This window comes from Brachionichthys hirsutus, chromosome 6 (genome assembly GCF_040956055.1).
Source record: "Brachionichthys hirsutus isolate HB-005 chromosome 6, CSIRO-AGI_Bhir_v1, whole genome shotgun sequence".
Classification (NCBI taxonomy): domain Eukaryota; kingdom Metazoa; phylum Chordata; class Actinopteri; order Lophiiformes; family Brachionichthyidae; genus Brachionichthys; species Brachionichthys hirsutus.
The window spans coordinates 14059250-14080115 of record NC_090902.1 but is presented as its reverse complement, the minus strand read 5'-3'; the positions used below and the strand labels follow the sequence as shown (position 1 = coordinate 14080115).

The 20866-nt window shown below is 43.9% G+C and overlaps 1 protein-coding gene across 1 annotated transcript in view; it reads right to left on the bottom strand.

Moving 5' to 3' along the window:
* si:zfos-2326c3.2 (mitogen-activated protein kinase kinase kinase kinase 4) overlaps positions 1–20866 on the bottom strand; it is a 48455-nt gene that overhangs the window by 8276 nt on the left and 19313 nt on the right. The window contains exons 11-25 of the mRNA XM_068740183.1: positions 18695–18767; positions 18372–18495; positions 16813–16929; positions 16054–16167; positions 13822–13884; positions 10092–10391; positions 9631–9765; positions 9420–9557; positions 7397–7467; positions 5323–5402; positions 3097–3185; positions 2870–2964; positions 1713–1797; positions 1386–1553; positions 14–116 (exon numbers count right to left, since the gene is read on the bottom strand). Of these exons, the coding sequence (XP_068596284.1) occupies positions 14–116; positions 1386–1553; positions 1713–1797; positions 2870–2964; positions 3097–3185; positions 5323–5402; positions 7397–7467; positions 9420–9557; positions 9631–9765; positions 10092–10391; positions 13822–13884; positions 16054–16167; positions 16813–16929; positions 18372–18495; positions 18695–18767 (1755 nt within the window). The remainder of the gene's footprint in view (positions 1–13; positions 117–1385; positions 1554–1712; positions 1798–2869; positions 2965–3096; positions 3186–5322; positions 5403–7396; positions 7468–9419; positions 9558–9630; positions 9766–10091; positions 10392–13821; positions 13885–16053; positions 16168–16812; positions 16930–18371; positions 18496–18694; positions 18768–20866) is intronic.

Genomic DNA, 20866 nt, shown 5'->3' with positions numbered 1-20866 from the left:
CAGGTCTACTCACTTGGGCTCTGTGGCGGCGATGACATGGGGATCAGTCGTGGATCGATGAAGGACAGGAAGGAGGAAGAGGAGGAGGTGCTTTTACCAGATGGACTGCTGATGGGCTGTTGATAAATCAGACGAACAGTTATTTTCAAACCATTTTTTAACAGAGACCATCGAGCATCGCTGGTGTTCAGAGAGAGTTCTCTCCGTTCTGGATGAATCACAACCTTTGGTCTAACTCTAATATGACGGGTCAGGCGTGACACAGAAGTTTCTCTGGTCCAGGCTTGTAAAGTCTTCTTTTTGACTACCCAGACTGACTTCTATCCTCTGTGTCGTCTACAGCTGGCGAGTCGGTAGATCTGGTCGTCTGTTTGGAAACCAACCATTTCACTGCGTTCATGGTTCTAAATATGTATGAGGACATTTCATAGTATAGAACAGGGGTCCCCAAACTACGGCCCTCCCTCCACATTTGGCCCGGCCCCCTGAACAATACCAAAGCATACAACATGAGTCAATAATGGTATGGGGTGCATTTAACAGGGGTCATTAATTCAATCTTTTGTTTCCTAAAAATAATTGATAGTAAAGAATATATTAATATTCTGAAGAAAAACATTCTTCCTTTCATTTGGGACAATTTTACTGATGATCACATACGACCAGAAAGGTAATGTTCCATGACGAACCCGGAAAGGATTATTTCGTTATTATTTATTTTATTAATAGTGTTATTATTTATTTCCTGACTCTTTTTTTTTCTCTGAAGAAAGGGTTATTCATTTATTAATTATTTTATTAATAGTGTTATTATTTATTTCCTGACTCTTTTTTTCTGTGAAGAATGGGTTATTTAGTTATTATTTATTTTATTAATAGTGTTATTATTTATTTCCCGACTCTTTTTTTCTGTGAAGAATGGGTTATTTAGTTATTATTTATTTTATTAATAGTGTTATTATTTATTTCCTGACTCTTTTTTTCTGTGAAGAAAGGGTTATTTGGTGGCTGTCTGGAAAACAATAAATGTTTAGCCCCCCCCCCCCCCCCCCCCCTGCCATCGTCACACTTTTCCTGTACAAACTGACCCCGGCCCCCCATCAGAGAAGGGAGACGTTATGTGGCCCTCACAGGGAAATGTTTGGGGACCCCTGGTATAGAACCTGCCGTAGCAAACCTGCACACATTAAATGTACCAGCGTCTCCCTCTAGTGGACAAAAACATCTAATACAAGAGAGCCCTTTGACAAATGTTCAACAACGGTTTCTTCCACCCGTTTAAGACATTCTTGATGATGTCAAGACAAAATTATGTCGAAAAATAATCATAATCTGAGTTTAGCTACACATTCTCTTATTTCATCCTGACTGGAAGGTAAACCCACGTGCAGGTCCTGGTGTGTGGGGGATCGAGGCGCTGTGGGTGACTGTGAGTAGTTGAGTTCATGTGGCCGCTGCTGCTGGACAAGTGCATTATGGGTAGGACTGGACAAGGAGGCCTTCTGTAAGAGGTCTGGTAGAAGGTAGGTATCGTCTGAACTGCTCCGAGAAATCTGCAGAGGAAACCAGCGTATCATCCAGCTGCTGCCAAACAGGACGACGCAGAGAAGTGTGTGTGTGAGTGTGTGTGCGTGTGTGTGTGTGTGTGTGTGTGTGTGTGTGTGTGTGTGTGTGTGTGAGTGTGCGTGCGTGTGTGTGTGTGAGCGTGTCACCTGGTTTAGATTGCTGTGAGGTTGGAGTACGATGCCATCAGGCATTCCTCTGTAGTATTTCCCCTTTCCATTGGACAGACCAGACCTTGAAACACACACACACACACACACACACACACACACACACATCTCAAAACTAGGATGCAGCACTTTTTAACTTCAAACAAGGTCAATACATGAAAATGAAGCCAATTATTATTCCGGGATCAGAAATGAGTGACATCATTTATCTCACAAATTAAACTGCACAATCTTTTTTACGCTCACCATGAGCAGACACACAAACGCCTGGTTTGGAGAACTGGATATGAACATGGCCAGAATTTGCTATTATCTGCATGATTTTCAGGGCTGTTGTAATAAATCTTAACTCTCGTACATCAGCCTGCCGTGTCTCGGGTAAAACTTGCAAATCAGCAGAAATTCATTCAGGCTTTCTCAGTCGATGTAGCGTTACATCAGAAGGATGTTGTACAGAGAAAGAACAAAGAAACGATGATGCAAACTTTGTTCCTCAGGTGTTTTATATATATATAAAAAACTGGATGAAATGTACAGTGTGTACAAATGTACAATGAATACGCTCGGAGAGCCCAAACCTCCCCCAAGCTGCTCAATCCCCTCGTAATTGGATTTACACCAAAAATTATAGTCTTATTTTTAATTCATTTACATTTTTTTAGAAAAAATGACCGTAATTTCACCTTTATCTAACCAGGTAAGTCAATTGAGAATTAATTCTCTTTTTAAATAACGACCTGGACCTAAGCTGCATGTTTTTGGTGGTGGGAGGAAGCTGGAGAACCCGGGGAGAACCCACAGACACAGGGAGAACATGAAAACTCCCCACAGAAAGGTTGCAAGTTGGATTTGAAACCCACAACCTTCTTGCTGTGATGCAACGGTGCTAACCACTGTGCCACCGGTGGCACACCTACGGTGGCACGTGTTGATCCGGATCCTCCCCAAAAAAAAGGTTCTAACTTGTTCTTGGTATCTTTATACACCAACAATGAATAGTAAGAGTGAATCGGAGTTGATGTGTATTTTTAACTGATTTGTGAATCCGACTCATGTTGCTAACAGACGGGCAGAAGCAGAACCTGCTTGCCGGCGGTAACACAACTCCATTATTACACGGATCACGGAGCGCTAACCTGTTCCTCTCTTCATCGTCGCTGCTGCCGACCTCATCGCTGGAGGAAGAGTATTCTGTGGCCTTGTTAAGCCGACTCAGAGCAGATCTCACGCCCTGTATGATGGAGGAGAGGAACAACACGAGTGAAGCAGGTCAGGTTAGTGAAGATGAGTTGTAGGTACCGAGGTCACTTTCAGGACATCTGCAAGCACATTTCATCCCATGATGCAATTGTGCCGTATTTACATGTGCGTTTCCACTGGTTACATTTCCTTGCGTCTTCCTGTGATGCTGCAGACGCTGCTGTAGAAGAGGACTCTCCAGCTTGAAGTGACCTTCAATACACACAGACACGATAATGCACTCAGACCAGCAGCCGCTGTGCAGCGACACGCCGTGAGCAGCGTGAAGTGGACCAACCTGCTGGCCTGCACATTGATTTTCACAGCGCTGGACAGCCTTATATGAGTAGAAGAAGAAAAATGCACCTGCATCGAGCCGTGTGATCTACTAACTAGATCAGGGGTGTCAAACTCGTGTTCTCCGAGGGCCACATCAGCATTATGGCTGCCCTCAAAGGGCCAGTTGTAAATGTAACTAAATGTAGTGTAATGTAAATAAACTGTAACTAATCCTTAACATGCTGCTAAATAACTGTATTTACTACTACATACTTAATTAAATTATAAATATTACATATGCAATTGCATAGTTCTAAAAATATATCGATACCTTACTGCTGTAAAGATATCCGCCGAGGTTATGTAATCGCCGGCGTCTGTCTGTAATTTGTTCTTCAATATCTCCATTGATTATTGACCGATATTTAGGGAATTTAACACAGTCATGTAGGGTGGGGGGCTCTATCTCACCACTGAATATCATCTGGGTCGGATCCAGAATGGAGTCAGCAACAGATATTTAATTTTAACATTAAAACCATTTACAGATTAAAGATCAGGTACAAATACACATCAACTCTGATTCACTTTTACTTTTCAGCATTTTACAAAAACAAATGTCTGCACAAAGCTCTTGCGGGCCCCGGGCCTTGAGTTTGACACATATGAACTAGAGAATCACAGAGGTCGTCAAGGATAAAGACGCCTTTTCATGTTTCAGAGGAAGGCAAGACGAGGTTTTGAGGTTATGAACACAGGAATATTTCTCTGCTGCATGCTGCACAAAGTTCAGCCAGATTCAAGCACAACAGAATCCATGGCTGCTGCTGAACTGGGTTCAAAAAACTGCAGTTTTCGTGGTATTAAACCATTGTACGATTTTGTGCATTTATATGGCCGCTACTTATATGCTTCCAAATAATAATATACATCATCAGCAGCTTTCCTCTGGAGCACGCTGAGCAGATACAAGCCTGCATGCTTCTCTCTTTTTTGCGTATCTTCCTCGCTGTTGTGCAGAGATGCCACAAAGCAATGCTTGGAAATTGATTTGTTCCTCTCGAGACACAAGCCTTGAAATCACTGCGACTCCTTGAGTCTGGTGGGTATGTGTTTGTGAGGACGTTGTCTAACGCATGGACCGGTTTCATGACGGGCAGTTTTTTCGCGGACCGGGGGGGGTGTAATTAAATGAAAAAGAGGAATATGATCTTACAATTGACTTTATATTATGCACTTGCAATAACTATTAAACAAGTATTGCACCAATATCTCCTCACCATTAGTTGTGGTCTCAATAATTGCATCATGTTCCTGTTTTTTTGGTTTAATAATTTCCACATTCTTGTCTTTTATTCCAGGTTCTTTTCTTTTACTTCAGGGTTCTTGGTCTGTCTGTGCCGAAGCAGTTTTGAACCCTTCATTGCCTCGTTGACGAAGCAAGGCAGCTGTAGATAAACCCGAGTTCTAAGTCTGACTCCTGGTTTGTCTGTTAAAGGTTTTCTTTTCTTGGATGTCATCGACTCTTCTTCTTCCTCCTAAATTGGACTTTTCCCCTTCGTAAAGAAGCTCTCCAAAGACGTTTGTTTTTTATTAATCTTCGCTAGTTCACGTCTGTTTTTAGTAACGTATCACGTGACCAAGAAAATTCACAGGCGATTGTTACGTTGGAGAAAATCCGGTCGTTTTTCAAAATAAGACACCTTTCAGACGCTAATAATCGATGCAACGGAAACTGTATAAATGAGTTGTTCTTTCTGTGCGGCCCGGTAACAAATGCCTCACGGACCGGTGGTTGGGGACCCCTGCTCTCAGGTGTGGGGTGTTATAGCATGGTGTCATGTGGACTTAGACGAGACATCAGCGATTTGATGGTAAATACGATCGCAACTTCACAGCGATAGTTCAAATGGGCCACATCTGCATTGAAACGAGGGCTCGAAAAATGTATTTTTAGTAATCCAGTGTCCCTGATTTAGCCACTGATCTCCAGGCTTCACACTTCGGGCTGTGCGTCAGGTATCAGCATGTCCCTAAGCGTGGTGAGAGGCTAAGTTCAGGTGGCACAGACCGTGATCATTGCTCCTGATGGGGGGGACTCCGTGAAACACAGATCGTCCACCTTGATCTGTAACCGATGCTGGACCCCCACTAGATGGAGAAGGAGACACACAGAGTGAGTTATTTTTTTTGATGAACATTGTACACTTCTTTAAGTCCTTAATCGAAAGTCTATCCTTCATGGCTCTCTATTAACTGCTCTTCTGCCAGCATACGTACGAGAGATCGCAAATAGCAAAGGTGCTCACTCACATTCTCTGTAAGACTCAAATTATATGGGCTTCCCTTCTATTTGTTCCATTTAATTTATTATTAAGCAAATTACAATTCTTACCTGCAGAGGGAAGCGGTTGAAACACCTTTTTAAACTGAAGTAACTCAGTCACAGAAATCTAGAAACTAAACTCACGCAGAAATATATTTCCAAACATTTTGAAACAATCACCCACTTTTTGAAAAATGTTGCATTGAATGCACGTTTTTGTTTTTTCAGTCAGCAGGGTGAGATTATGGAACAAATGCACTGTGGAGATGAAACAATGTGAAAACAGGAAACGGTTTAACATTTAATCTTTAAGAGGGACAGGGTTATGGAAGGTGCTGGGTATCACAGGGTGTTATAAAGAGCTTATAAAGATGTGCATGCTTGTATGTCTGTATGTATATATATTCGGGCTGTCAAATATAACGTGTCGTTATTTTTTTTTTATTTTTTTTAACGCATTTCACGGATGTGCAGAAAGACGAATGCAACGGAACGAGGTGAGCTAGCTGGGCCTATGGATGGATTCAAATACAAAAAGAACGATGATGCTACAGTTAACACGTACAAGGTTATTTGCAATAAGGCGTTTCAATTTCATCGGAGCTGCTCAAGCTTGAGGTACCATGTGATCGCCAAACACGCGTTAGCCGGGACGTCGAGTTCAGCAAGCGGTTTGCGCCAGACCACGCTGAATGTGCGCAGCCAGCGCAGCACATGATCAAAATCAGCCTCAGATCATTTGACCACCACGATAGCAAAATAGCACACCCTGTAAGCCGCCGTCAAGAACCACAGTTATGACGAAAATCCACGGTCACTATGGAAACGCAAAAGAAAAAGGAAAGACGTTTTGGAAAAAATGAAATACGTGTCTCTGACAGGAGACCACTGGACTTCAGTGAGTAGCAACAAAGACAAGTACAATTTCAATTAAACCACCGTTATGTGCCTCTGTTAACATTATATTAATATATATATATATATATATATCTGTGTCCTGTTATCTTTCTATTTAGTGTATGCAATTCAGTAAAAATGGGCAGGATTCAGGTGTAGTTGCAAATTGTGATTAATCATGATCAATCCATTGAAAGTTCTGATTAATCTGATTAAATTTTTTAATCATTTGACAGCCCTAATATATATCTATATGCCTATATATGTTATTGTATTTTCTAGTATAGTTTCTTAATAATATGGAGTCAGAATTAGCGTAGACTATGCTTATTAGTGCTACTTATTAAGGAGAAGGGGTGGGAGTTATACGTTATACTTCTTCTCACTCCTTTTCAAATTTGTATTTCTTTGTTTCATGTTTCAATGTTTAGTTTATAATTATATATATATATATATTTGTTTTTTAGGTTATTCATATTCAAAATAATCAAAATAAAAAAAATCAAGCTCAAATCAAAACGTTTTAATGAAGTTAATCGTTTCCTTGCAAACGTGTTTGTTTGTTGTGACATCATTGTACCAGCCTGTATACTCAGCAGTGTGTCTACATACAGTATTAGTGAAGATTAACATTGTTTTATTCCACATCATCAAAAGTGGAAATGCTTCTGAACATGAGGCTGGGAAACCAAAACAAGGAGCTGAAAGGGGCCAAACTGGACTGCAGCGCCTGGTTGGACAATAATTAACTTCTAGGAAGCTAACATTGTCTATAATTGTTTAGATAACATAAAAATAATGATTAGTTTGAGGGACAAATTGAGAACTTGCTATTTCTTTTTTATAGATTAACAAAATATAAGCCAGCTGGTATAAACACCACAAATCCTTCTGTGCATTGTGCAGTGTAATGAAGGTATACCTTGATGCTGCCCGCGTGTGCACCAGAGCCAGCTCTCGACAGTACAACTTCGAGGTAGTGCGTTCTGGGACCTGCAGCGAACACAAGAAGGAAGGGCTCCAGTAACCGTAATAGACTCGACAGGAACCGTGTGTGAATATCTCAGGCTGCCGGCCTCCTGATGTTCTTGGTGGGAGCGTCCTTTGTTCTTTCACTTCTCAAAGGTTTGAAAGGGATTTTTTTTGTTTTGTAAATTATATTGTGTCCAGCCAAGCAGAGATTCAACTGCTCATCTTTTGCAATTGTTAGGGTTTTCCTTAACCCTCCCCGGTTCTTCTTCTCCGTGTGGGTGCGTGGTCAATAAAGAGGATTTGGGTCATGATTAAGATATTTATATAAATGCAGATCAATACAAGTTGGTTCAGATATCAGCGCTGGGGTTCGATCCTGCTCCGTGTGTCTGTCTCAGGTCCGAACAAAGGGCCGCTCTCCGCGTCAAGGTCTTTCTATGTCCATGAGTCCGTCCCCCTCAAGGTGGGGGTCCCGCCCCAGCCAATCTAAGCCCATGTTTATCTGTGTTGTGTGACGTCACTGCTGTGATGCGTTCAATTGAAATCAGTCATTACAATAACAAACTAAATGTGGTGCGTTCCTAGTGGTGTCGGCATGTAATTACGTTGTGGAATCCCATCTAATACGGAAATTCCCTACACAATTAAGAAAAACTTTATGTACCAGAGACCGAAAGACGAGAGAAGAGGGCAATAAAATATTTAAGAACTCGTTGAGATATCATGTTTTACTAGGAATCTAATCAGAGTACGCTCCGGTGATGTCATGGGAAGTGCTGTTACCTCACAGCAAGAAGGTTCTGGGTTCAAATCTGTGTGGACTTTCTGTGCCCTTCCCGTGTGTGCGTGGGCTCTCTCCGAGTTCTCCGGCTTCTTCCCACTTACAGAAATATGCAGCTGAGATGTCTGTAGGCTTGAGTGTGAGCGTGTGTGTTTGTCTGTCTTTTGTGTCTTGGGTTGCCGACCCCTGCTCCAGCAACACCCGTGACCGGATACGCATGTAGACCAGATGATTCTCATCTACTAGAAAGTGGACGGAATTCTTTATATTATTTTAACCTTGCTCCTTCAAACTAAGTTTGAGGAGCGGCATTGTGAAATTATTCATGGAACTGCAACATTTGTGCCGAAGGACACATGTGCTTCATTTACTGGAAAAACATTTGCAGATGGACAGAACAGTGACGTTAGCATATGTGAATTTCAAAAAATATGCAGTAATACCTCGACATACGAGTACTTTGAAATAGGACTATTCCGAGACACGAGCAAACCTGCCGTTAGGAGCAAGATTTTGCTAAACGGCCGAGCGCTGCGAGCTCGTTCAGTTCAGGGATTCACCACCTTCCGTTCTCGTCTCCTGCGTGTCTCCCGTGTTGCGTTTCCATTATTGACGTGTTTCTGGCTGTATCTGTGAGTATTCCTTATACGTGACGGGTCCAAAGAAAGCGAGTGGTAAGAATGACAGTGAGAAGATAAAAGACGCATGATGATGACGATGGAGATGAAGCATGAACACAAGCCTTCCAGAGGCAGGACTATTATGTCTTAAACTTATGTAAGTCTTCGTGTAAGGTACAATTACGGAATAAAGTGTGTACGTACTGACCAACTACCCCCCCCCCCCTTTGCACGGCACACGGCTGTTAGCGCTATCGTCTGTCTAGAAGGTAAAACTCATTTTATATTACAGTAATACTTTATCTTTTATGATGCCTGTCCAGGAACGAGGTATTACTGTCGTGTCTCTTCTACGTTCCGACTGGTAACTGTTTGACCCCTCATCTCCTGGGTCACGTGACAGTTGCAGAAACTCATGAGAGCAGGAAGCGAGCTGTGACAGATAAACTCAACAGCACTTCATTTTCTGGTAGCAGCATGGAAAACAAAATAACCAGGATTCAAACAAGCCTTCGGGTCGGCTGCACATTACGACATGTCCTCCGGTAGCCGGTAGGACACTGGCTGCTCACCTTTGGTGGTGTCTCCGCGGCATCCCAGAAGACATCGTCAGTTGGGGACATGGGGCAAAATGGAGACAAAGGGGAGATCGCCATACTTGACATCGAGCTGCTGTGAGGAGCCTCTCGACTCGCGAGCAGGTTGGCATTCTACCAAAACAAAATATGGCGACGGTGAGGAAAGATTCACATTCAGCATTTATACACACGATGTACCGTCTACCTGGCTGAGGTGAGCTCGCTGCATGGCTGGCGTACAGGGACTGGAGCTGCTCCCAGAGCCCAGCCTAGGATGCACCTCACTGGGCAGTCCAGCAGCCAAGAGCAGCCTCCTTAGATTGGATTCCTGGATGTCCATCTAAAACAGGAGACACTGGGTCAACTCCTGAAAATGTTTCTTACTAAATTGTCATCTTTTTCTCTGTTTCTTTTCCAGGTTCCTTGTGGAATGAACCACATGTCATACAGCCAATGCCTAGTTTTCTACCAACTTTTAAACATTGTTCTTGCTTTCTGCAGAACTTTGTAACCGGAGAAGCGAAAGAGATCAGTCAAGATGAGACGCCAGAAGGTGAAAAAAAGGGACAGGAAGTGTCTTCACTTTGCATTAAGTTTAATGCACGAAACCGAGCGGGATGGGCAGACACATGAGGGAGGGAGAGGCGATAAAGGGCAGGACTTTACCACAGAGCGCTGGCTGTTTGCAGGAAGGCTGGGCGAGGAAGCAGCAGCAGCAGCAGCAGCTGTTTTCCCACTACTAGCTGTTAGCCTCTGGGTAGCTGCCACTGACTCCTCTCTTTGTGTCTGCCTGTCTCTCTCCCTCTCTCTCTCCCTGTGTCTGTGGTCATGCTGCAGAGATAGGAGCTGCGTCTGGTCCTTGGGCAGGGTGCGGTGGGATCTCCTGCTCGCCGATGGCTGCTGATGCTGAGCCAGAGGCTGGGGCTGGGGCTGGGGCTGAAGGAGCTGCTCTGAAGCCGCGGGTCTCTACGCAGCAAACACGAAAAGCACAAATAGAAACCGGATAAAGCGGGCAGTGTCTATCTGAAACAATGCACACGTATGGGATTCTTGGCCAAAGGGTGCATGACCAGGTGTCATCAGTTGAATCATCTCAGTTGGATCTAATTTAATTGTTCATGGCGACACGCAAACAACCAATCTGGATTGTCAATTTAACATAAAATAATTCCTAAAAGTTTGCATGTTAAAATTTGGCTTCGAAGGAAAAATCACTTCTGATTAAATTAAATTGCAAAGAGTAAGTCATTGTGGGATTTGAGCTGACAGTGAGTCACACTGTTGGAACGATGAATACTTTGACTGATCAGCATTTTAAACTTTATTTAAATCAAGAGCACATGCTACAAAAGAGACACTCCCAGGTTCGGCAGAAACCGCCAAGATGAGCAACGCCACCTCGAAAAGCAAAAAGCGGATCATCAAGCGAGATGAGACAGACTTTTACGGAAGCACATCAGACAAAAGCGGGTTGGGTTCACTCGTTTGATGCAAAACAAACAATTGTGTGTGCATTTATGAAACAGAATCAATACCAAAACCGGGTCAAATGAGTCTGAGCTTTCTGAAGAAGAAATAAGTAAATGCACACACACACACACACACACACACACACACACACACACGAGGATCACAACTCTCTTAGGATCGAATTGTGAAACGGAATCAAGTTCCATTTTCATCCGTCCATTTCTACACATTTGTCATTTAATTATTTTAGGAGACTGGAGCCAAAAGGAGAAGTCTATGAAGTTGCACAGCTGGTTTTGGGTTTGAGCGGGGCTGGGACACTAAAAAATATGAATGTAGAACACTTTATCGCATATTACGCAAAATATTAGGACTGCAGGCCTCTATTTCTGTCATTACACAATTGTGGAAATTGAGGAGGCATCGGTGACAACAACAAACCAAGAATACACTGAGAGCGAAGGGAGAACAAACACGTGTCATCATTCTTTCCACCTTGTGGCCACATTCCAACCAGATGAGATGAGATTTATACGACTGTTGCTATAGACAAACGAACATCCACAAATTTAAAGCTACTGCTTGAGAATGAGAGGACACAGTCAGAACATTCCACTGTCCCAAGAAACATATTCCAAGCTGGGATTGGCTCCGACAAATCCCGTGTCCCGCAAAGTGGAGGAAAACGAATGATGGCCTTGATTGAACAAGCAAAACAAATAGATGGGGAAGAAGTTGGTTACAAGACAAATGAATAAAAGTTATGAGTCCTAATCAGCATAGTAAAATAAAAATCTGCTGAAACAAATCCATTGATGAATTTGTGCAGTATAACAGGGAACTGGATAGCAATGGAAGAAGTACAGAAGGAGCTGCGTTGTGTCTTTGTACATCTAGCGCAGGACTGTCAAACTTATTTTCTCCCAGGGCCACATCAGAGTTATGGTTGTAACAGTAACACAGTGTAAATGTAACTTAATGTAATGTAATGTAAATTACATGTAACTACTCCCTAACATGCTGCTAAATAACTGTATTGATTATATATTACTTATTACTACTACATACTTAATTAAGTTACAAATATTACATGTGCAATTGCATAGTTGTAAATAAATATATGGGTACCTTACTGCTGTAAAAATATAAGAGGTGATGTAATCGCCGGCGTCTGTCTGTCTGTCTGTAAGCAAGATAACCCAAAAGTGTCTGGACAGATCTTGATGAAATTTTCAGGAAATGTTGGGAATGTTACCAGGAACAGATGATTTCATTCTGGTGACGATCCAGAAGAGATCCTGTTTTCTGGATTCCTTAGAATTCTTTGTTAGCATTACAGTCAATGGAGCTTAAAAAATTGTTCCTCAATATCTCGGTTGATTATTGACCGATGTTTATGGAATTTGACAAGTAAATAATATTAAATAATAAGTAAAGAACAATATCATCCAAGACAAGGTATTACATCAACTTTGTTCGAAACTCTTTTGTCACAGTTGAGAGAGGCAGAACTGCAGAACAACCAACAAGCTGCTAAGAACATGTGTGACAGATGCAGCATTTGTCTGCACACAGCTCCCGCGGGCAACAGAAAATGACGTGGGGGGCCGCATTTGGCCCCCGGGCCTTCAGTTTGACACATATGATCTAGAGAAAGCCGATGACAGGCGGGCTGGAACGGGTGGAGGACAGTATCAGGTGTGCTCTGTGATAGGAGAGAGTCAGCGAGGATGAAGGGAAAGGTCTACAAGACAGTGGTGAGGACAGCCATGATGGACGGCTTAGAGACAGAGTCTCTGAGGAAAAGACAGGAGGCGGAGCTAGAAGTGGAGGAGATGAAGATGCTGAGGTTCTCCTTGGGAGTGACCAGGTTGGACAGGATTAGAAATGAGACAAGGACAGTGCAGGTTAGATGTTTTGGAGACAAGGTCAGAGAGACCAGACTTCGATGGTTTGGACATGTCCAGAGGAGAGACAGGGACTAAAAGAGAAAGCGATAACAGACACAGAAGTGAAATCTGAGGTGAATTTGTTTGCCTGAAACTCCTTATTGAGAATAAACTGCAATATTACCGAAGAAAAAATAGGAGAGGAGTGAAGGAGAGGCGAGAAATGACAAATCACAGACAAGTGAGGGAGGGAGAGAAAGAGAGGGACGCTTTGAACGACATGCATCGGCTTAAAAGCTTGTCAAGATCCGACACGACTGCTACAGCGGAGGGAGTCACAGCCGAGTCCTCGCTGAAGTCCTCTCACACAAACGGAGTTACTGAGTGACCATGCAGGAAGCATGCTTCCTCCTCTTCCTCCATTTGGATAGCATTACAGTCCAAAGAGACCCAGATACGTTGTTTCAGCTTCTTGCTCTCCATCCAACTCAAGTGGGATGTCTTATAATCCTGTCCTCATCAAAAGCCCGGACTCTTTCATTTCCTGCCGTCTAGTAAACTCTGTCGCTCTTCGATTTCCCATCATGTTTGCTGCTACCGTTAAAAAAATAATCCTTTCATTTCATCAAAGCTGAATCATCTCAAGGTCTTTTTAGGAGAAGCAAGTCAAATCAAAATTATGACTGGGGAAAGCGTTTCCCCGCTACGGTAATCGATTGATCAGGAAACAGTGTCAAACATCCGTCTCTAATTTATGAAGTCTCATGAGATGTCTGTGGATGTTTTTAACATCGCCGCTGACCCAAAACAAGAAAACAGAGTTTATCATCATGGCAGACAGACAGACAGAGAAAGAAAGAAAGACAGCCGATGGCGTGCATGTAAACGCACTGAACACACCCTAAACTCCCACAAACTGCATGTTTACTCACCATCAAGAACAAGAACAAGGAGCGCATTCTATTTATTCCTGGAACACACTGAGCCATGACGGACAAGCCGATAATAAAACGTATAAAACACCAAAGCGTTGGCACCTTCTCTGCAGAGGAGTCCTGAGGCCTCGCTGGGTCTGAAACATCAGCACCCCATAGTCTGTCCTGTTGAGACGGGACACACACACACACCTATTAATCGGGGTACACTAAAGTCTTGATAATAATTCTGAGGTGGGAAGACATGACATAATACGGGTTGCTGGTTCTGTTGTAGGAATTAGAGTCCGCAATGAGAGCCGTGCTGTGAGACATGCCAACGCCAGACCCAGACATCATTAACATCACGTTGTAGATTGCTAACAGGCGGCGCGGTGGCATCGTGGTTAGTGCTGTCACCTCACAGCAAGAGCTCTGTGCGGCGTTTCCATGTGCATGTATGTACCGGTACCTCTTAAACTGTAGTGCATGAGTGTGAGCGTGAGTGGTTTTATTGTCTATATGTGGCCCCCGTGATGCGCTGGAGACAATCATCTCGTCCACAAGAACATGGAGGGATGGATCTAGAGCACGGGGGGCCGGTTTGGGGATCTGGGCATTCGGCAAAGTGTTCACAAGTGAAACATTCAGTGGTGAGACATTTCCCTCAAAGCACAGAGGAGACTCTCAAGCATCTGCATTACAGGACCGACCGTCGCGTATTATCATGATTTGTCTTTATTTTCTATTCATTTCCGACTGTAACGTTGCACAAAGGCCAGGAAACATAAAACACAACAGCCTCCATGAAATGAGCGATGAGCAGCAACCCCTCCAGGAGCTGCAGAGATAGTTTATTCACGTCCAAACAGGTGAAACAACCGAAATACGTTGCGTCTGTTGTTAAACGTGATGCTGTTGATTTGGTTATGAGGAATTAATGTTGCAATGCAAACCACATAAATGCAAAAAAAAAAAAAAACGGGGCACAAGTTACAGATCAAATCTAGCTTAAGTAGTGTGACAAATGGAGTCTCAAGTAAGCTGCAAGTCAATGATCTCCTCTTTTTACACACCCGTCTTATCACGGGGGGGGCAGAAGCCTTTTCCCAGCATGCACTGAGGCAGACTGATCACACACAGGGGTGTAATTGCACTGTGGTGATTGAGACTCCACACGTGGCCACGTCTTTTATCACCAGCACAAAACGTGATGATGGCCGAATCAGTTAGAGCGTGGAATGACCGGAACGGAAAACCTGTTAGGGAATAAACTGCAGCCACATTAAACTTCATTAAACGTGTTGGAATTAATGGTTTAAAGGTCCTCTAGAAAGAGCGCTAGCAGGGAGGGCTGCACAATTAATGGAATTAATCGCGATCACGATTCTGACCTCCCACGATTAAATTAGCATAATCGCAGCGATATTTGATGTTTAAATGCGTGCTCCGCCAACCACCAGGGGGCGATCAAGATATTTTGGTGTCCTCCTCTGGGACCGTCTTCAAGTTCGTGGTTAACCTGTACAATTTGAATTACATTTTGCCTCTGGGAAATGCACTGAATTCAGGCGGTGAAGAAACGTATTTAAGTCTTATTTCGATGCAAAGATTTGTTACTATGCAGGAATGTAGCACAATGTAAATGTAAAAGCAAAAGCAGTGCTCTGTTAATTTAATTTTGGGGCAAAAAAGTTTGGGTACTATTGTATTTATATTTCAGGGGAAGAATATAGTTATTTAAGTCTGATGTTGATACAAATATTTGAACATTAGAATGTAGCACGGCACGGATGTGGAAGCAGTGCTCTGTTGATTTATATGTTAAAGTGCAATACAAATATTTTGATCACAATTTTGATCAATATAATCGTGATTAACATTGTGGCCATAATCGTGCAGCCCTACTAGCAGGAACGCTTCACGTCCTTTGCGTATGACTTCCTCATGTAAAGTTGACACGGCAACCCTTGAATAGGCAATGGTGTTTTAGGATAAATGAGATGGGAGAAGATGAGCAACCTTCACAGCCAAACTTACAAACATCATTCCAAGGAAACATCTAAACACTGAAGACGTACTCATATCAGTATAAGAGAGATGCTTTAATAAAGTAAAGCAGGAAGGACTTGTTTTCCAGATATGCTTGGGAAAAGGATTCTAGAGACAGATGTCTGTATACGATCAATTTTATGATGGAGAGAAAGAAATTATAAATTTGATGAGACCGTGCGTTTTCTTTGTTGACTTTGATCGTGTATTTGTGGCGTTTTTTTGTCCACAGACAATTTGGGTTTATTGATGATTCTAATAAAAAGGTCAATGAGCAGAATAAAACGAGCACTTCGTCTTTACCTGTCTCCGCTCACTCCTCCCGTTTCTGTCCTCCCCGAAGTTTCTATTGGCACGGGGATCCGACTCCTCCACGAGCAATATCTCCTGAAGCTCCGCCCACTGTCGCCTTTGCTGCTGCACAGCACAAAGAGAGCGGTTAATGGCAACGGCGCCAAACACACAAGCACAAACTGTGTGAGAGAATAATTCTTGGAAAGCATCAGTTTTGTATGAAAAGACATTTAGCGGAAAACCTCACCAAACGCAACGAGACAGAAATCTGCAGAATTAAGATCCAACCATTGTATGTGATTGTGCGGACACATAATGCGATCAAATAAAAGTCCCCCTTATTGGGGTGTGCAAAGGTAAAGCCCCCCCCCCCCCCCAGCAGCAGGTTTGACCCTTTGATGCAACGTTTCTCCCTCGCTTTCACTCACGTTTCCTGTCTCTTCTAGGTCACACAATAATAGAGGTTCCAAAATGCTTTAAAAAAACAAAAACGTTTCTAGTTGACGGTGCTGTGACGAGGCCAAGGCTCTTTAATGCTCATCAATGACGTTCACACATGTGTGCAGATACATCCAAGATGGAGCAACAGCAGCAGAAATGTTTGGGAGCGCCGGCGCTACAGTCCACGCAGGGAAAGACGACGGCGTCGAGACAAGAGGAAGAAGAAAAACTTTTCACATAAATGTAATATAAATGAGCCTCCAGAGGGCGCCGCTGAAGAACAGACCTCTCCACGCCGAGGTCATCGAGGCGAAACGGAGCGCTTACCTCTTCTAACCGCTGCCGTTGCTCGTGCTGCTGCTGGATCCTCCTCTGTCTGTCGGCCAGCAGCTGCTGCTTGTAGCGTTGCTGCTCCTCCAGCTGCTGCCGCTGCCGCTGCAAAGCCTGGACACGAATTAGCATCCAATTACCGCCCTAGTCGAGTCATGGCGCGGCAGGATGTTCACACTCGTGATGTGACTGATCCAGACGATGAGCTGCAGTTCCAACATTACACCTTTGAGATATGAAGCTAATTACCCTCGCCGAAGAGGAGGCGAGGGTATTGCAATTGGGTCCGTTTGTTTGTTCGTTTGTTTGTCTGTTTGTTTGTTTGTTTGTCTGTTTGTTTGTCTGTCTGTTTGTTTGTTTGTCTGTCTGTCTGTCCGAGCGCATAACTCAAAAACTAGTAACCCAATCGACTTGAAACTTTTAGACAAGCAAGGTTCTGTCCGTGGCTCGGTCCTCCCCGAGAATGGCGTTGATCCGGATCTGGATCCAGATTCTAGAATTATTTTTACATCTGGAATTGTGCCTGTGCTGTAAACTGCCACTTTAAGAGGGAGGGACACGAATGGCATGATGGGAAAAAGAGTTTACTGTCTCACAAGATCCAATAGTCTTTTGGAGGCGAGGGTCTGCAATCTCTGATTGTCTTTCTAGTTGCTGAGTGTGAAATTTGACGAGTTCAGGGCGGACTTGATGCTATTGATTTTACACGCCCACGTTGTGCTGCTTTTCTATTTGTGCTAAAAGGCCAAACGGAATGAACCTGAGCCTGCTGTGTCTACTACTATAAACTAGAAAACAACAATCAGAGATTGCAGACCCTCGCCTCCAAAAGACTATTCGATCTTGTGAGACAGTAAACAGGGCTTCCGGATCAGAGGGGCCAAACCTGCTCTAGCTTGCTGCTCCGGAATGGGAAAAGATACAACTACAACTGTGACATATATGAAACTAGAATGAACTATGAGTGTGTACACCAAATTTGAAGTCTATAGCTCCAAAATTGAGGTCAGGATGGACTCCTGACAAATGCAGATTTTAGAACGAAAATTAGCTCTCAGATCCGGATTGTGATCCGGATCCGGCCGAAATTAGTCATGGTCATAGACCTTTAAGGAGTACTTATGTGTGATTTTTTTTCAGATCCATACCGCCATGCGTTTTGAAGAAATTAAGAAAAATGTCAAAAAGTGCCCTATCTCGCAATGTTAAAGAATCCTTTAAAAAATTCTAGAATCTGGATCCAGATCCGGATCAACTCCATTTTCGGACAGTTCCGGACAGAACGTTCCGGACAGAACCTTGCTTGTGTAAAAATTTCAAGTCGATGGGGTTACTAGTTTTTGAGTTATGTGCGCGGACAGACAAACAAACAAACAAACAGACAGACAGACAAACAAACAGACAAATAAACAGACAAATAAACGAACCCAATTGCAATACCCTCGCCTCCCCTTCGGCGAGGGTAATAAGTACCAACGGCATCACTAGACCTTAACGTACTGCAGTATTACAAGGACTGAACGTGTGAACGACTGCACACGTGGCTTGAAACCTGCCTGTTGTCTTTGTGAAGCCCCGCCTCCTCCATGGCCGCCCTCTCCCGCGCCTTCACGGCCTTCTGTCTGCAAGCGGAGAAACTCCCGTCTCAGCGTCCACTCACCGGGGACATTCACTATGGAGCTGAGAGAAAAAGACAGGAGAGAGGAGGGGCTGAAGACAACGGGGACCGGCAGGTTGCCGACGGCCGTCTGTGAGCAGAGGGAGACCTTCGTCACCTTCGTCACCTTCATCACGACTCTGACGAAAACTTTGAGACACTGTTTAAATCTTTGTGGGCTGGTGCAGGAGTGTCTGAGCCTCGTGTCAGAAGATGTGTTACCTGGGTTCTCCTTCCTCCTCTGGCACCTCATCCTCCTCTTCCTCACTTCCACTATACTCGTATTCCGGACCCTCTGAGAGAAAGCGAGAAGGAAAGGGCAAATTCGTATCATTGAATGGAATAGCAATTCATCTTTGAGAGCTGATCAATTGACCCACTGCTACAGAAAATAGCGCCCGCCACCGTCCTGGGGCTTCAGGCTGACGCGTGGCACCGCAGCAGCTCGCCTGTAATGGGCGTTTTCAGGTCTGCTGTGATGTCACGTGTGAAAGTGGCACAGTGTGTGTTGTCTTTGTGAGACACACCTGGAGGGGGTGGGATCATTTTGAGGGCTCCTGGTTATCCTCAAAAATAAAAACACACTTTGTACTTCACCCCAGGGATAGAGAAAATGACAAATCCTATTTATATCCGGTCTGGAGCGCTGATATTTATTATTGCTGCAGTAACATTTTAAAACTACCTGTATCTGTCACTCTGGAGGGCGGCATTGGCACGCAAACACACGCACACACACACACACACACACACACACACAGTCCAACAGCCATTAGTGTGTTTTTATAAGTGAGAGAAGATTAGAACCAGATGGCCATTCTGCTTCCTCCTTCCTTCCCCTCTCAGCTTCTCTCTCTCCTCCTCTGGTCAGTCTCTCTCTCTCTCTCTCTCGCTCTGCTATCGCTGATTGCTTCTGTCTCTCGTTCCTCTCTACAGAGCGCCTTTCAGCTTCCAAAATGAAAATGAACAAATCCCATGGACAATACCGGGATTGAATACGGCTCGGGTAAGAGAAAAGAGAAAACCAATAGTGCAGTCATAAAGATATTTGTGAACTCCTCCCCTCTCATGCGCTCGCTTGTTCCTCAGAGTTTCCTCAGATTCAGCACATGCAACTCATTCTGAGGACAGGATGAACGCAGCGTCCTCCATTCTGTGACGCCCATTTGTCTCTTGCTTCGTGGCCTTTGCCTCTTCTTCTTCCTGCATTCTTGTCTTTCTCTTGGGTCAACCTTTAGCCAAGCTGAACGCTGCAGAGAAGGAGCGTTCAGCTCTGGCCTCGTCCTCATTCTCAATACAATGCATGGCTGTCTCGTTTTTATAAAACAAATATAAAATCCATCATAGATGGACGCTTGGTGTCAGAGCGCTGCAGCAACACTGGAGCGGTTTCAATGCATGAATGCAAGCAGGAAGGAAGACAACTAGCCATTCTTTATTTCATCAGCTTCTCAGCATAGCTCAAACATGAGACTCCCAGTTATGACTAAATCACAGACACCGTCCCTCCAAAGCTGCACAGCTCCATGAAAAGTTGCATCAGCTGCCTCGTGCATGGCATTCTGGACATTTAAAACTAGGATTCTCAGGCCGGCTTTTAATCTTCAGACGAAGCAGTTTGGAGTTTGCATCCCAACCAAGCAACTCTAGGTGCGTTTGATGCTCCGATTCTGACGCGAGCCATTTCTAGATCTCTTGCTCATGTTGCGCTCGGGGACAGAACCATAAACGCGGTGAAGGCAGTGAGCGCCGCGCTGCTGAATATACCGGGCCAGCCGTGGCTCGTTCATAATGATGCTCCTAAATTGGAAAGTGTGCAAATGTAAGTATTACAATTGTACTTTGGGATCGGTGCATCCTGAAATTGTGGGTTTGTATCAGTAAAACGAGCGAACGCAGAGCAAGCAGCAGTCCCAACAAAGGTAACTAGAAAGACAATCAGAGATTGCAGACCCCGCCTCCAAAAGACTCTTCGATCTTGTGAGACAGTAAACAGGGCTTCCGGATCAGAGGGGCCAAACCTGCTCTAGCTTGCTGCTCCGGAACGTACTACAAGACTCCTTCTGGACTCTTTTTCCCATCATGCCATTCGTGTCCCTCCCTCTTAAAGTGGCAGTTTACAGCACAGGCACAATTCCAGATGTAAAAATAATTCTAGAATCTGGATCCAGATCCGGATCAACGCCATTCTCGGGGAGGACCGAGCCACGGACAGAACCTTGCTTGTGTAAAGATTTCAAGTCGATTGGGTTGCTAGTTTTTGAGTTATGCGCTCGGACAGACAAACATACAAACGCACCCAATTGCAATACCCTCGCCTCCTCTTCGGAGGGTAATTATTTGGATTTATATGGTGCTTTAATAGGAACTCAAAGTGCTGACGCTGAAGCCATC